The 15915-nt window shown below is 37.4% G+C and overlaps 1 protein-coding gene and 1 pseudogene across 2 annotated transcripts in view; one reads left to right on the top strand and one right to left on the bottom strand.

The window, feature by feature from the left end:
- Positions 1-15915, top strand: part of SEC63 (SEC63 protein translocation regulator) — a 68779-nt gene that overhangs the window by 12794 nt on the left and 40070 nt on the right. For both annotated transcript variants that reach the window (XM_022553830.2, XM_089921898.1), the window contains exons 2-3: positions 8269-8368; positions 14549-14663. In XM_022553830.2, the coding sequence (XP_022409538.1) occupies positions 8269-8368; positions 14549-14663 (215 nt within the window). The remainder of the gene's footprint in view (positions 1-8268; positions 8369-14548; positions 14664-15915) is intronic.
- On the bottom strand, positions 6362-8177 carry LOC111163326 (large ribosomal subunit protein uL23 pseudogene; annotated as a pseudogene).

The raw sequence follows: 15915 nt of genomic DNA, 5'->3' as shown, positions 1-15915 counted from the left end.
GCATGGCTTGCAGGGTCTTAGTTCCTCCACCAGGGATTGAACCCGGGCCACGGCAGTGAAAGCGCCGAGTCCTAACCACTGGACTGCCAGGGAATCCCTGGTCTGTAAACTTCTGTTTCAGAAGTTTAGAGGTGTCATCTAATCAGTTGTTTTTAGCTACTCCTTGTTCTTAAATATTTTGACTTGAATTTCTTTGTATTACATTTTCTGCTTCGGAGATATAGTTTGGTCTGGTTAAGTTAATGAGAATAGGGACTTAATATATTTTAGCTGCTTTTGAGCATTGTCAAGGCAATCTAACTATTCTTTGATTAGGAAAGACAGTTAAAGCGATTATGTGCACGGGCCTATGAATTTAAACCTGGGCACAAGTCTCATCTGTATTCTTTAGTGGTTATTTGCAATTCCTTTGGTACCATCTGTAACTTTGGGCAAGTTACTTAACCTCACTGAGCCTCAGGTTTTTTTGTTTTGTTTTGAAGTGTAATCATACATACATACATACGTACCCCCAGGGTGGTTGGGAGGTCTAAATGAGGTAATTAAAACATTCAACAAATATTTATTAAGCACCTGCTATTTGCCAGGCATTATGTTAGGCAATGGAATATGGGAGTGAACAATATAGACAGGATCCCTGCTCTCTTGAAGCTTACATCTTAGTGTGGGGGAGATGATTGACATCTAAACAAATAAACAAACAAAATCAGATAGTGATAAATACTGTGTAGAGAAGTAGAATATTCAGAGAAAATTTTCCTGAGAAAGTTTCTTCAAGCTGAGTGACAAAAGGGAGCCAGCCATTCAAAGATCTGAATTGAGTGGAAAAGCCTGTTTCAGGCTGGGAAACGGTGTTCAAAGTCTTCAAGGGAAGAAAGAGTTGGACATATTCCAGGAACAGAGAAGACCAAAGTGGCAAGAGTGTGGCAGGTGAGGAGAAGAATCAGGGATAAAGTCAGAGAGGGAGCTGGGATGCTGATAATGTCTGTAAGCCTGGTACGAAGCTGATTTTATTTTAGGTGCAGTTGGAAGCTATTGAAAGTTTCTAAGCAGAGAAGTTGACAAGGTCTCCTATTTCTTAATGAGGTGAAAAAAGTTTTTTGGCCAGCATAGATATATACCCTTTAAAGGATGAAGTCGTATCTACTTAAAATATTTAAAAATCATATACTGTAAAATATAGTACTTAAAAATACAATTTTATCCCCTTACATTTCAGGAAACAATTATTTTCAAACTCCTCATGTATTCAACCTCAGTGTCTTTGTGATCACCAGAGCTATTTTAGGAGTCATCTAACAGTTTTTCAGAATGTATATGTTTCATCTGCGTTTGTGATATAGCACTTTTGGGCTCTGAATATGATACCATCACTGGAAATTTTATTCCAAGCCACAAGTGCAGTATTATATAACAGGTGTTTGATCATCCTGTAAGTATATATTTTTAATCTCCATAATGTAGCCACTTGCTAAATTTTTCAAGTGGTCTTTACAAAGGTTGCTTACAATGACAGCTTAACACTTGTAATTGTGAGATATACCCCCAGGGATAATTATGGAATATCTTAATATTTTTGCCTTCAGATGACCTCTGAAGTGTGCTAAACTACTGTTAATTGAGATTATTGTGGGCTTTGTTCCTCCAGCTTTTTTTTGTTGTCTGGCTTTTTTCTTCTTTTAAAATAATCAAGCTCCCCAACCTCCCCCTCCCTCAAGGTGTTCATAAGTACTCAAATATATAGTGATTCTCTTTGCCTGAAGGATACTTGTAGGGGAATGGAAAAAGAGAATTGTTGCCTTATCACCTCTGTTTATTCTCCCAACCTTTCCTTTCTTCTCCCTGTGTCCCTGGTCTTCAGGCCATATCATTCAGCTGCTTTCCATGACCCCACTATAGCCATGTGTTTTGGTGTGTGTGTGTTTAATATTGTCTCCAGTGGGGAGGTGCTCTTGGCATCTAGTGGGCAGAGACCATAATGCTGCCAAACATATTCTAATACACGGGGCAGCTCCCCACAACTGTTACCTAGTCCAAAATGTCCATAGTGCTGAGCTGAAAAACTGCTCTATAGTACTCGTTTCAGTACTCTAAAGGGAAAATAAAATTGAGGTGGGTAAGCATATGGTATAGTTGTATGCTGCTGTCCAGTCAAGCACCAGCTGAATCTATTTGAACCACTTGGTTTGTATTGGTTTGCACTTACGTTGCACTTACATAATCCTTAGGCATTCCTGAGGATTATGAACTTCGGTTCTGATGGGATGGTTCTACTCTGATCCAAACATTTTCAGCTGCTTTCTGGGTTTCCTTCTCTGTTGCCAGGGTATGCATAGGGGGGTAGGTGGCAACTGAACCCAGGTTTCTGAAATCCTTCCAATTTAGGTAATCTGTGATTGTGTGCACTGGGTGGTAGTGATGGTGAGTAGTGTTAAGTGTCTTATCTATCCCAAATCCAAACAGTTCTGACCTGGCCTTGAGAATGACACACTATGGCTAACTATTCAGATTCAGGTTAAGAGCATAACAGAAGCTTTAGTTTCTCTTAGCCTGTTTTGAGATTAGGGTGACTAGGTAAGCGATAGTTTTGGAGATCTGGAGCACTGAATTCCCAGTTTTTAATTTCCAAATGATCATTTTCATGCCTTTTCTATTTTGAAGTATTCTGGGAACCAAACTGCACTATTACAGTGAAACGTGTTTTCCTGTTTTTTTAAATAAAAGAACAAAATTGTCCCAACAACGAGTGAGCCAGGGTCATCACATTGAGGTAATATATTCTCAATTAGCTGCAGAGAGACTTTGGGTAGCTAGAAAACTGCTATATAATGTCTTCTAGACTTTTTGGGGTATTGAATATAACCTTTTGATTCTTGGTACTATTTTCTTGGACCCCTTAAGGGATTTAGGAATAGTTTTTAGGACTCACTGAATTTTAGAAAGAAGTGTGGTACATTTTTTTCTTTTAAGTAAATTATGTTATCTCTATATCATTTAGCTTTATTAATTTTAGTAATCTATTTTGCAAGATATATTCTAAAATTTATTTCTCAGTGATTTTTATAATCCTCAAAATATATTGATATATTTATTTGAACTGAAAAATGAAGTCAGACTTTTTTTGGACCAAGTTTGGTTTGCCTAATTGGTTTAACAGTGAGGACTGCCTTTGTCAGTTAGGTTATGGAGCATGTTTTTTCTATAAATTGAATAACTGAAGATAATCTGCAACTTCCAAGTTTTGAAAAAACATACTTAAAGTAAAAGATAAAGCTGTTTTACCTAACATTGTGCCATATTGACAACAGTGTACTTTTTATTTTTAAAACTAAGTTTCAGTGTTTAGAGTTTCAACTCTTTGAACGTATGGGATATTTACAAGTTGCTTATAAGTGAAAGCGTAACGGATATTTTACTCTTATTTTAGTAGTTTATCAATTTGTAATATTTATGTTGCCTTGATAACACACACACACATACGGATAAAAGTAGCAGCAGAAATTTTAACACATAAAAAACCTTATGGATGTGTTAAACTTCACTGTGGTAAAATTACTGATGTTCTTTGGTCATGCGTGCCAAAGCATTTGGAAGTGAAGTGTCTTGATGTCTGCAGCTTATTCTAAAAAAAGGGGAGAGGGAGGGAAAGAAGGAACTAGAGATAAAGCCAAGAGTTGCAGAATGTTAATAGTTGGTGGGTTTAGGTGAAGGGTATTGTTCATTGTAATATTCTTTCAACTTTTCTGAAGGCTTGAAAATTTTCAATATAAAAATTTGGGAAAAACAGTCACAGGGAATAAATAAAACAAATTAACTTGAAGAAGTATGTGTCAGTATTATAAGAAATGACTTACCAGGATAAAAATATATTACATTAGGATAAAATTATGTGGGGGAAGTAGAATGAAGAGCTTGTTCATAAATTTCTGTAAATGGATGATGGTGGATATGAAATTGCCATTATGATTTTTAGATTTCATTGGTACATTTAAAAGCAATGAAACTATTTTATTTTAAAATATCAACTTCTGTCAGAAACAGCATCTTTTGCAACTCTTCAAACTTACGATGAAAATTTTAGATGTCAAATTAGAACTCTACAAGAGGGTAGATGATTTTTTTTTTTTTTTTTGCGGTATGCGGGCCTCTCACTGTTGTGGCCTCTCCTGTTGTGGAGCACAGGCTCCGGACGCGCAGGCTCAGCGGCAATGGCTCACAGGCCTAGCCGCTCCGCGGCATGTGGGATCTTCCCGGACTGGGGCACGAACCCGTGTCCCCTGCATCGGCAGGCGGACTCTCAACCACTGTGCCACCAGGGAAGCCTGAGGGTACATGATTTTTAAAAAATTCTTTTGTAGTAAGCAGGCACACAGGTTTGAAGACTGGATCTGGCTAACATTCTTTCAGCTCTTTAGGTTCTAGGAATATGGTGCTAAGGGTTCACTCAGTTATACTACAGACTGACAGATCATTCTGCATGACAGGTGGATATGACTGTTTTAGCAAAGGCACTGTATAGCTTGTGAAGCACAACCATAATAACCTGCCCTCAAGCCTGGACTACTCCCGTGGACATACAAACTTCATGATTGCTGAGAGCAATCATTTTTTTTTAAATCACAGAATTGTTTTATGACCTTGTAATTTCCCTTTTCTATAAATGTGAATAATTTCTTTAAAAACTATATTATAAGTTAATGACATTACTTAGGTAATTTTTGCTGGCCATGAAACTAGTAATTCTATAAACTAGAAGTTGATAAATGAATTTCTTTTTATTCTAAGTGTCTTTAAAAAACTCTCAAAGTACTTTACTTTTTTTTTTCTTTTCCATTATGGTTTATTACAGGATATTAAATATAGTGCCCTGTGCTACACAATAGGACCTTATTGTTTATTCTATATATAATAGTTTGTATCTGCTGTTCCCAAAGTCCCAATCCATCCCTCCTTGTGGAAGGACTTTACTTTTTTTTTTTGTGGTACATGGGCCTCTCACTGTTGTGGCCTCTCCCGTTGCGGAGTACAGGCTCCGGGCTCAGCGGTCATGGCTCACGGGCCCAGCCACTCCGCAGCATGTGGGATCTTCCCGGACTGGGGCACGAACTCGTGTCCCCCGCATCGGCAGGCGGACTCTCAACCACTGCACCACCAGGGAAGCCCAAAGGACTTTACTTTTGATAGTTACTTTGACTTGAGGTCATTAGTATAGAATTTTGGAATGTGTACTATGAATATTGAGTGGTGCTGGATATTACTGTGTTACTGTGTAAACTATACCCCATAGTACTTACTCATTATTTAAATATTCTGCTAAAAGGTTAAGATATAAATTTTGGATTGGAAGAGTGAGGCATACAAGGTGTGTGTATACGTTGTGCAAGACTTTGGGGGCTGAAAACCATGTGTACTTTCTCTTGGACAGAAACGTTGGGAGAATATTATTCCTTTGAATAGATCAAGCCATGTGGTTAATAGAGACTTCAGCATGTTCTTATAACATGTTTCCTTGGTTTCATACTTAAAATGGGAGACTTAATTTAATGAAATCCAGATTAAAAAAATCACCCGTGGTGTTTTCAAAAGTGTCCATAATTTAACGGTGAAAATCAGAAAATTTACATTACTACCATTTCATTTTCAGACCTACTCAAGTTTTGTCACTTGTCTCAATGATGTCCTTTATAGCAAATGATTCATTTCAGAATCACACATCATCACATTTAGTTGACATGTTTCTTTAGTCTCCTTCAGTCTGGAACAGTTCTTTAGTTTTTCCTTGACTTTAAAGATCATAGGCCAATTATTTTGTAGAATGGACCTGAATTTTGGTTGTCTGGTATTTTCTCATTATTAGATTCAGGTTATGTATCTTAGAGAAGAATTTCACAAAACTGATTCTGTGTTCTTCTCATTGCATTCTGTTAGATGGTATGTGATTGCATTTTGTCTCATTGCTGGTGATGTTCACCGATCACCTGATAAGATGTTGTCCACCAGATTTTTTGTATTAGTTTCCTATCATTGCTGTAACAAACCACAACCTTAGTGGCTTAATATTACACAAATTTATAGTTTTGGAGGCCAGACTTCCAAGGGTGGTTTTACTGGGCTAGTGATTGTGTTGGCAGGGCAGGTTCTTTCTGCAGGGTTTAGAATAGAATCCTTGCCTTTTCCAGCTTCTGGAGACAGCCTGTATTCTTTGGTTTGTGACCTCTCCTTCCATCTTCAAAGAACATCACTCCAACCTCTGCTTGCATTGTTACATCATCTTCTTTTTGACCCTCCTGCTTCCTTATAAGGACCCCTGTGATTATATTGGGACCACCCAGATAATATAGGATAATCTTCCCATCTCAAATCTTTAATTTAGTCACATCTGTGAAGTCCCTTTTGCCGTGTAAGATAATATATTCACTGGTTCTGGGTTTTAGGATGTGGTGGACATCTTGACAGGGGGCAATTACTCAGCCTATCACACTTCCCCACTGTAAAATCATTCTTTCCCTTTTGTAATTTTTTGTGGGAAGATACTTGGATCTCTGGTTCCCATTAGCAGAGAATGCTATTTAGAAATCAAGATCTGGGTGCTAGGTGTGCTCACTGCTATTGAGATGTCATTGTTCCTAGGCTAACTTAATAGAGTTAGAGAATGTGTATGTATGTGTATAGATCTACATCTATATTTCTATATTAAAAGATATTAACTAGTTCTTACTCATATCTTCAGTTCCACTCTAATACCACAGAGTTAATTCATGTTTTCTAATTTTTCACATATGTAACTCCCTTCTCTGACAGTGAAAAACTGACTGCAGTTATCCTTAATATATTAACTTACTTGATAATTCTCCCTGCATATTACCAGTCTCCTTTTCTGCCACCACCCCTCCCCCTACATGGATCCCTCTTCACCACACCTGTTTCTGATACCTCCTGCCACATAGCTCTTTCATATGGATTCTTTCCTGGAAGCATGGTGATAACAGGGTTGGTGGGCTTCTTTATGGCAGCTTTGGAACATTCTATTATATGCAAAGTTCTTTTACTTACCTGAGATCTCATTTAAGGACTTTGGTTTTGTAGTTTTTTAATATTGTGAAAAAATTTTTATTTAGTATTAAGCAGCTGGACTCAGTTGAGATGATCTCAGTTTTGTTGGCAACATCCAAAGCATCATAGTCAGTAGCCAGTCGAACATACCTTCTTCTCTCCATCAGCCCTGATCAGGGTGTTGACCTTGGCCATGTCAGTGTTGTAGAGCTTCTTCATAGACAGTTTGATCTGGTGCTTGTTGGCTTTGACATTCATAATGAACCCAGGTGTATTGCAGTCTTCTGTCTTCTTCATGACCAACTCCCTGCTCAAGGGGAACTTAATGATGACATAGTGGTTAAGCTTGTCGCTCTTCCAAGGATAAACGGGCTGCCTTCGGGGTTTCTTGAGCCACCCAGAAAGTGGGTAACATGCAATCTTCTTTTTCTGTGTGTGTGGATATGGATGCTTTTTAGCACTGCCTTCTTGGCCTTCCAAGCTTTTGTTTTTGGCTTTGGAGTGGCATGGGCTTCTTTCTTTGCTTTCTATATGCCATCTTCATGAAAAGGTAGATTTTTATTTTAAAACTTACCTATTTTTTTTTTAAACTTGGGAGAGTTATTCAAACCAAGTGATTGTGGTGAGCTTAGTAAAACAGTATATGATACGTTGGCTTTGGTTTAATTCCTTTTTAATTGAATTGCAGATTTTTCCTGGGGACTAAAATAATACCTTTTGTTATAACTCTCATATAAACCTATTTTAACTTCTTAAGGGTTTGGGTGACTTTTCTCATTTAACATAATTATTTTCATATTTGAAGACTATCATTTCTGCTTGGCTTCCTTAATAAAGTGCACGTTCCAACTATTTTGCACTTTTTGTTACTTTTATAGCAGAAGGGAAAGGAGGAGAGAATTTCTCAGAAATTACTGATTATATAACTAAATATTTTGGGTTCAAGTCAGTTTTTAATTTTTTCAGTTAGAAGTTAAGTCTCACATGACAAATGATTGCCTGGTAGTTGAATAAAATTTTCTAGATAGATCATTTGTTCTCAGTGGTAGAAAATTTAGCCTATCTTGTGAATTTTTCTTAAAAGTTTAAGTAGAGAGTACTTTGTTCCAATATAATATTAGCATGATAATGAAGGTTAGTATGGTTTTAACTCTGGTTTTGCCTTCACTGTGGAAATCGTTGAACTTATCACCTTATTTTTCTTTTTTTTGACAGAGCAAAATCGATTAAAGAATATCAGAAAAGTATATGGAAGATGTATGTGGTATCGTTTACGGTTATTAAAACCTCAGCCAAATATTATTCCTACAGTAAAGTAAGTAATTGATTTCAATAAAAAACATACTTAGTGCTTACTCTTTGCTAGGTATCATATAAAATAGGGGTATAATGATGAATAAAAACATGTGTTTGTAAAGAAATTGTAACCTTAGTAGGGGTAAGATATGATTAGTAAATTTGAAAACAGTCTGAACAGAGTGGTTTAGAAGTTCAAAAAGAGAGAGAGTGTACTTCTGACTTGGGGGAGGAGGGGAGAAAGAGAAGTCAAATCTTAAAGGAAGATCTTGTATATCTTGTGTCAGGATTTGAATTTTGTCTTAAAGACTATGGAGGAATCTTTAAAAGGTTATCGAAAGCACGGAGGTGACAGGGTCACCTTGCTTGGTGATTGAAGTTTTTGAGCACATACTGTGTGCCAGGTGCTGTGCTAGGATTCTATATGTTATCTCATTAGTTTTATGTTAACTTTAAGGTAGATATTTTTGCTTTTTCTCAGATGAGGAAACTGAGACTAAGGAGATGAGGGAACTTGACCAAGTTCCTGCCCAAGAGGTGGTGGAGTGGGGACCTAGTTACCCTTTATTTTTGCAGGGCCATCTGCTTAAACAGGCCATTAGCATGTTTAATTAGAGTAGGTGACTTTGATTTTTTGAGGCTGTCGGGTAATGCTGGTTAGCCTGGGCTTTGGATCTTCACCCTAAGTCATCAATTTACAGGTAACAGATGAAACTGAGGGGAAGTGAAAGAGCTGCCATTATTGGAGGACTGTATCCTGTGATTTACCTACATATATCTATCCAGTAGATAGGAGGGCAAGACCTAGCAGAGGATATTAGTAAAAGTGGATCCAGTTATTTTTAAAAATTGGTTTAGGGCTTCCTTGGTGGCGCAGTGGTTGAGAGTCCGCCTGCCGATGCAGGGGACATGGGTTCGTGCCCCGGTCCGGGAAGATCCCACATGCCGCGGAGCGGCTGGGCCCGTGAGCCATGGCCGCTGAGCCTGCGCATCCGGAGCCTGTGCTCCGCAACGGGAGAGGCCACAGCAGTGAGAGGCCCGCGTACCGCAAAAAAAAAAAAAAAAAAAAAAAGAAAAATTGGTTTAAATGATGATGATAGTTTTCAAAATATGTGCCTGGATTAGTTCTTTTGTAGAGGGAGGGAAATCTTAGCTTTGGTGTTAAGAGTTCTTCAATGGTGTGAAACTAAAAGGCAAAATTAGTGTTTACAAGAGTAGTTTCATGTTCACTACGTATTCCTTGCTATTCTCATTTTTTGTTTTGTTTTTTTAATTTATTTATTTCGGCAGCATTAGGTCATCATTGCTCACGCGGGCTTTTCTCTAGTTGCGGCAAGCAGGGGCTACTTGTCGTTGCGGTGTGTGGGCTTCTCATTCAGTGGCTTCTCTTGTTGCGGAGCATGGGCTCTAGGCACGCGGGCTTTAGTAGTTGTGGCCTGCGGGCACAGTAGTTGTGGGTCGCGGGCTCTAGAGCACAGGCTCAGTGGTTGTGGCGCATGGGCTTAGTTGCTCCATGGCATGTGGATCTTCCCGGACCAGGGCTCGAACCCATGTGCTGTGCATTGGCAGGTGGATTCTTAACCACTGCGCCACCAGGGAAGTCCTTGCTTCTCGTTTTAAATTAAACTTTTATGAGGCAGCAGGCAGATATTTTTGGCTTTCCAGTCTCTTCTGTTTTGGGCCTTGGTCAACACATTGTGGGTATCTGAACCTCAGTTTTCAAGAAAAAAACCCAACTTTGTGATGTTCTCTTTAATAATTAGTAAAGAGATTTACTTAAATAGAAGTACAGATTAATGGATGTTTAAATAAGGAAGAATTAAATAATACTGGTAAAATTTTAGATAAGGTCAGGAACCATCAAAACCTTTTTGCTACTTAACCTTGAAGCATTCTTTCAAAATTAAGTAGTCATTGTGTAATACTCTAATTTCCGGAAGTTGCTTAAAAGAAAAAGCACAAGACCTCAACTTAATTACTGAAGCCGTATGTAGGGAAAATGTTTGTCTTTTAAGAGAAACCAAACATGTTTTTAAAAAATTGGGCACAGAGTATGATGTAATCTGTTATGTTTCTACCTTTGGTATGGCTCTCAGGAGATTAGAGCGTGGTTTTATTGGCTGTGGTAGTTTTCACCAGCCTGGGGATTCTGTCATTAACCTCTTCTCTCTTCCCTTTATTCTTTGGCTCAGAGAGCTAGATGCTACATGAAGAGCATCTAATGCAGGGTGTAGTGTGTTTTAGGTGTTTTGTTCCCTTTCTCTTCTACCCTTGTTTGCTTTAAAATTTTACTTTAGTGGTTTTCAATTTTACTTTTATCATTGTTTTTTGAGCTTTGTAGCCTTTTGGGGAAGTTCACAAAACAAAATTTGGAGTTACTAAGTTTGTGTGGAAATAAAATACATTTTCAAGTGTTCTTTAGCATATTGAGGGTATTAGCAAACTTTCGGTTTGAGTCAAAAGTTACTGTTTTAAATTATTTTCATTATTCATAAAATAAGTAGTTATTGTGTGCTATGTATGTGTCAGGTATTATACTAGGCGCTGACATACCTGAGTAACAAATACTAACAAGTAAACAAGTGAATATAATAGAGTTTAGTAAGGGTTGTAAGGGACGGGGAGGGTGTGCCATGAAAGAACAGAGGGAGGGCTCTTAACTGGCATGAGATAGAGAAGATTTCCTTGTAAGTGAGGTCCTAGTTGAAAGCTGAGACTTGGGTTAGAGTTACTAATAACAGCAAATAGCTACCATGAATTGGTTGTTTACTATCTGTGAGGCATCTTTTAGGGGCTTTACATACCTAATCTTATTTAATTCTCAGACCCACCCTAAAAGTTGGAAGTTGAATGTAAAAGGCTAAGCAGCTTGCCAAGATCTCTAAGTTAATAAGTGGTAAAGTTGGGATTTGACTTCAGGTAGTTTTTGCTCCAGAGCCTATGTTCTTAACTACCTCTCCCTAGATAGCCAGGTAAAAGTGGGAGTATTCCAGGTAGGCCTCCCTCTTCGTCTTTGGGCATACAGATAGTATGGAAAGCAGCTTGCAGTATTATGCCCTTAATAAGGTTTAGAGCATTAATTTGGTCAGATAGAAAGAAATTTGCATCTGAGTGCCATCTCTGTTTGTTACTCTGAGGTTAGTCAGAACTGAATAAGATCCTGTCCACGTGCTCAAGGAGTTTGCAACGAGCCAGAGGAGGAAGTTCATGGTTTGTGCTTCTTTGTGACTGTAACCATGATATCCCCATTGATCATCTTAACAGGGGTTAAGGATTGCTTCTTGGAGGATACATAATTTGAGTTGAGTCTTGAAGGATGAATATAGTTTGGATACGCAGCAATGGGGAATGGGAATTCTAGGTTGAAAGACCCAAGAAAGCAAAAGCATAATGGTGGGAAAAGCTTAGGGGACTGTGGGATATGGGGATTTATTTTGTTTGAAATACTAGAGTGATAAAAGTAAGGAGGTAGGTTGGAACTGGATCCTGGAAACTCCAAATAAACACATTTAAGCTAGGTTCCTATCAAGAGAGCTTAAACACACGGAATGTTTTCTTTCTGTATTTGAAAATAGGTCACTTCAGTTTTGTTTGATTAGGTCTCCTATGATTCATTTATGTCTTTGTTTAACAGTTCCTACCTAATGTAACAAATTGTGATACAAAAGTTATAAAAAAATTATTCAATCTCATCATTAAAGATAACCACCATTAAGATGATTTACCTTATTAGATAACTCCCTAACACCATACACAAAAATAAGCTCAAAATGGATTAAAGACCTAAATGTAAGGCCAGACACTATCAAACTCTTAGAGGAAAACATAGGCAGAACACTCTATGACATAAATCACAGCAAGATCCTTTTTGACCCACCTCCTAGAGAAATGGACATAAAAACAAAAATAAACAAATGGGACCTAATGAAACTGCAAAGCTTTTGCACAGCAAAGGAAACCATAAACAAGACCAAAAGACAACCCCTAGAATGGGAGAAAATATTTGCAAATGAAGCAACTGACAAAGGATTAATCTCCAAAATTTATAAGCAGCTCATGCAGCTCAATAACAAAAAAACAACCCAATCCAAAAATGGGCAGAAGACCTAAATAGACATTTCTCCAAAGAAGATATACAGACTGCCAACAAACACATGAAAGAATGCTCAACGTCATTAATCATTAGAGAAATGCAAATCAAAACTACAACGAGATATCATCTCACACCAGTCAGAATGGCTGTCATCAAAAAATCTAGAAACAAATGCTGGAGAGGGTGTGGAGAAAAGGGAACACTCTTGCACTGCTGGTGGGAATGTGAATTGGTACAGCCACTATGGAGAACAGTATGGAGGTTCCTTAAAAAACTACAAATAGAACTACCATATGACCCAGCAATCCCACTACTGGGCATACACCCTGAGAAAACCATAATTCAAAAAGAGTCGTGTACCAAAATGTTCATTGCGGCTCTATTTACAATAGCCTGGAGACGGAAACAACCTAAGTGTCCATCATCGGATGAATGGATAAAGAAGATGTGGCACATATATACAATGGAATATTACTCAGCCATAAAAAGAAACGAAATTGAGCTATTTGTAATGAGGTGGATGGACCTAGAGTCTGTCATACAGAGTGAAGTAAGTCAGAAAGAGAAAGACAAATACTGTATGCTAACACATATATATGGAATTTAAGAAAAAAAAATGTCGCGAAGAACCTCGGGGTAAGACAGGAATAAAGACACAGACCTACTAGAGAATGGACTTGAGGATATGGGGAGGGGGAAGGGTAAGCTGTGACAAAGCGAGAGAGTGGCATGGACATATATACACTACCAAATGTAAAATAGATAGCTAGTGGGAAGCAGCCGCATAGCACAGGGAGATCAGCTCCAGCTCGGTGCTTTGTGACCACCTAGAGGGGTGGGATAGGGAGGGTGGGAGGGAGGGAGACGCAAGAGGGAAGAGATACGGGAACATATGTATATGTATAACTGATTCACTTTGTTATAAAGCAGAAACTAACACACCATTGTAAAGCAATTATACTCCAATAAAGATGTTAAAAAAAAAAGATTTACCTTCTATATTTTTACTTATAATAAACTTTTATTTACAAAGAATAGGATTATATTATACATACAGCTTTGAAAGCTGTTTTTCTAATTTAACAGTACAAGGTAGATAATCTTCCACAGCAAATATTTTTAGTGTCTAGATAGTATCTCTCTATGGATGTACTGTTATTTATCTTTTCAGTACTCTATTGATGGACATTTATGTGTGTATGTTTTCAGCTATGAATTATACCTGTAACCACCCTTTTATACTTTATAAACTTAATTTTAGTTTATTTCCTTCTAAATTTCTTGAAGTGGAATAGATGATAGTTAAAAAGGTATATACTTCTTTAGGGCTTTTGATAACCTTATTGCCAGATATTCCTTCAGAGTGTAGAATGTATGAGAGTTCCTTTTTACCTTAGCCTCTCCAACACTGATAATATCAATCTTTTGAATATTTTTACTAAATAGAACATATTGAGGAGAAAAGAAATTAGTTTTTTTTCAAACTGTATGTTCTTTTATATCTTTTTTTAACCTGTTATGCACGTCTTTCTATATCTGTTAGCTAAAAATGTTCTGTTGTGTGGCTATATCTTGGTTTATTTAATTAGTCTCCTATAAATGGTTTATTTAATTAGTTCCTTATAAATGGACATTTAAGGTTGTTTCCAAATTTTTACTGTTATAAACAAGGCTACTTATTCATCTTTGCACAATTGACCCATTATTTTTCATAGTTTATCTTACTAAAAGTGTAATTACAAGGTCAAGAGCAATTCTTTTTTACATTAAATGGTTAACTGAATACTAAGTATTAATATATTTTGATCTAATGGAATGGGTTCAATAAGTTAATGAGTACATTAACTTCTTACTTAAAATTCTGCAAATAGTAACTGAGAGAATATTATATGCCAGGCACTGCTAGATTCTAGAGAATTCAAAGGTGAAAAAAGATGCTGTCCTTATTGTGTCTTACAACCCAGTGGTTATAGAATTTGAGTCAATAGCACAGTGACATGAGACTACTTAAGATCGTTTTATGCCTTGCCATAGTGTCTTTAGAATCTTAAAGGAAAACCATATAGTTGTATTTATTTATACTTCACTTATCTTTTTTCTAAACAGGAAAATAGTTCTGCTTGCAGGATGGGCATTGTTATTATTCCTTACATACAAAGTTTCCAAAACAGACCGAGAATATCAAGAATACAATCCTTATGAAGTATTAAATTTGGATCCCGTAAGTAGTATTTTATATAGTCCCTTGAAAATACTCTGGGCCCACAGCCTAAAAGAAATTGAGCTGTGCCTGAAGAAATCAGACTCTGGTCAGTTAAAAAAGATACCTAATCCGTTATTATTCTAATGCATATATGTTTTTTTTGGTTGTTTTTTCTTTGTGGTACGCGGGCCTCTCACTGTTGTGGCCTCTCCCGTTGCGGAGCACAGGCTCCGGACGCGCAGGCTCAGTGGCCATGGCTCACAGGCCCAGCCGCTCCGCGGCATGTGGGATCCTCCCGGACCGGGGCACGAACCCGTATCCCCTGCATCGGCAGGCGGACTCTCAACCACTGCGCCACCAGGGAAGCCCCAGCATATGTTTTTTAAGCCACAGATGTTGATTGCCATCCTATTAAGAGTTGGTTTGTAATTGCTAAAATGTAAAAATATCTGAAGATGAGATGAGAAGTTAGTATATTTTTAAAAGACATTTCTAAGGTTGGTTTAATGCAAAGTTAGAAGCAGGAGGTTTATTTATGTTAGTTGGATGGGACCCTGTGTTAGTTGACACTAAGGCAGTGTGTTGGTGTCTTTGTCATAGAAATTCAGGTTAATCTTGAGTGTACCTGTTAGCTGACTTTCTTGATTGAACTTGAGTGATGGGTCCCAGTAGAAAATTGGTCTTTTAAGTTAATCAGTGGAAAGTTAGAACTGAAATGAATGCTAGAGATCATCTACCCTTTTTTTCTCATGGAGAAAATGAGGCCTGGAAAATTTGTGTTTTGTCTGGGGTCCCATAACTTCTTAGTAACCAAGGTGAATCTAGTGCCCTTTCCATTTTTTCTGCCATACTACTTTTTTTTTTACTTCTAGTCTCTCCTCAGTAGATGGCTTGATCCAGAGACTCATATGATACACAGTAAGGAGTGTGTTAATCTTGTAGCTTTCTGCTTTGTAGAAGAAAAGTTTGCGTATCATCTGAGTTTTCTTATTGTGATGATCATGGTTATCAAGAGAGATTTTTTAAGATTAAAAGGTTTAGGGGCAATTTAATGCCGTGAAAAATTTATTCATAGAAATTGAATCTAATTAGGAAACAACTAAGGTAAACTTATTAAGTATTTACTTAACATTAAAATATTGACAAGCAGGTGAAACCAGAAATTCTTCAGATTTTTTTCTTAGAAAGGAAGTTAACCTTTGATTTGAGTTTTTTTTCAGCCAGACTTAATTTACTGTGATCATTCTTTGATATTTAAATGTCACTATCA

Source organism: Delphinapterus leucas, chromosome 12, assembly GCF_059928025.1.
Source record: "Delphinapterus leucas isolate spDelLeu-1000000601 "Yukka" chromosome 12, BTC_Dleu_Yukka2, whole genome shotgun sequence".
Lineage (NCBI taxonomy): Eukaryota > Metazoa > Chordata > Mammalia > Artiodactyla > Monodontidae > Delphinapterus > Delphinapterus leucas.
Note: the sequence above shows the minus strand (reverse complement) of the source record. Positions and strands in the feature narration are given on the sequence as shown.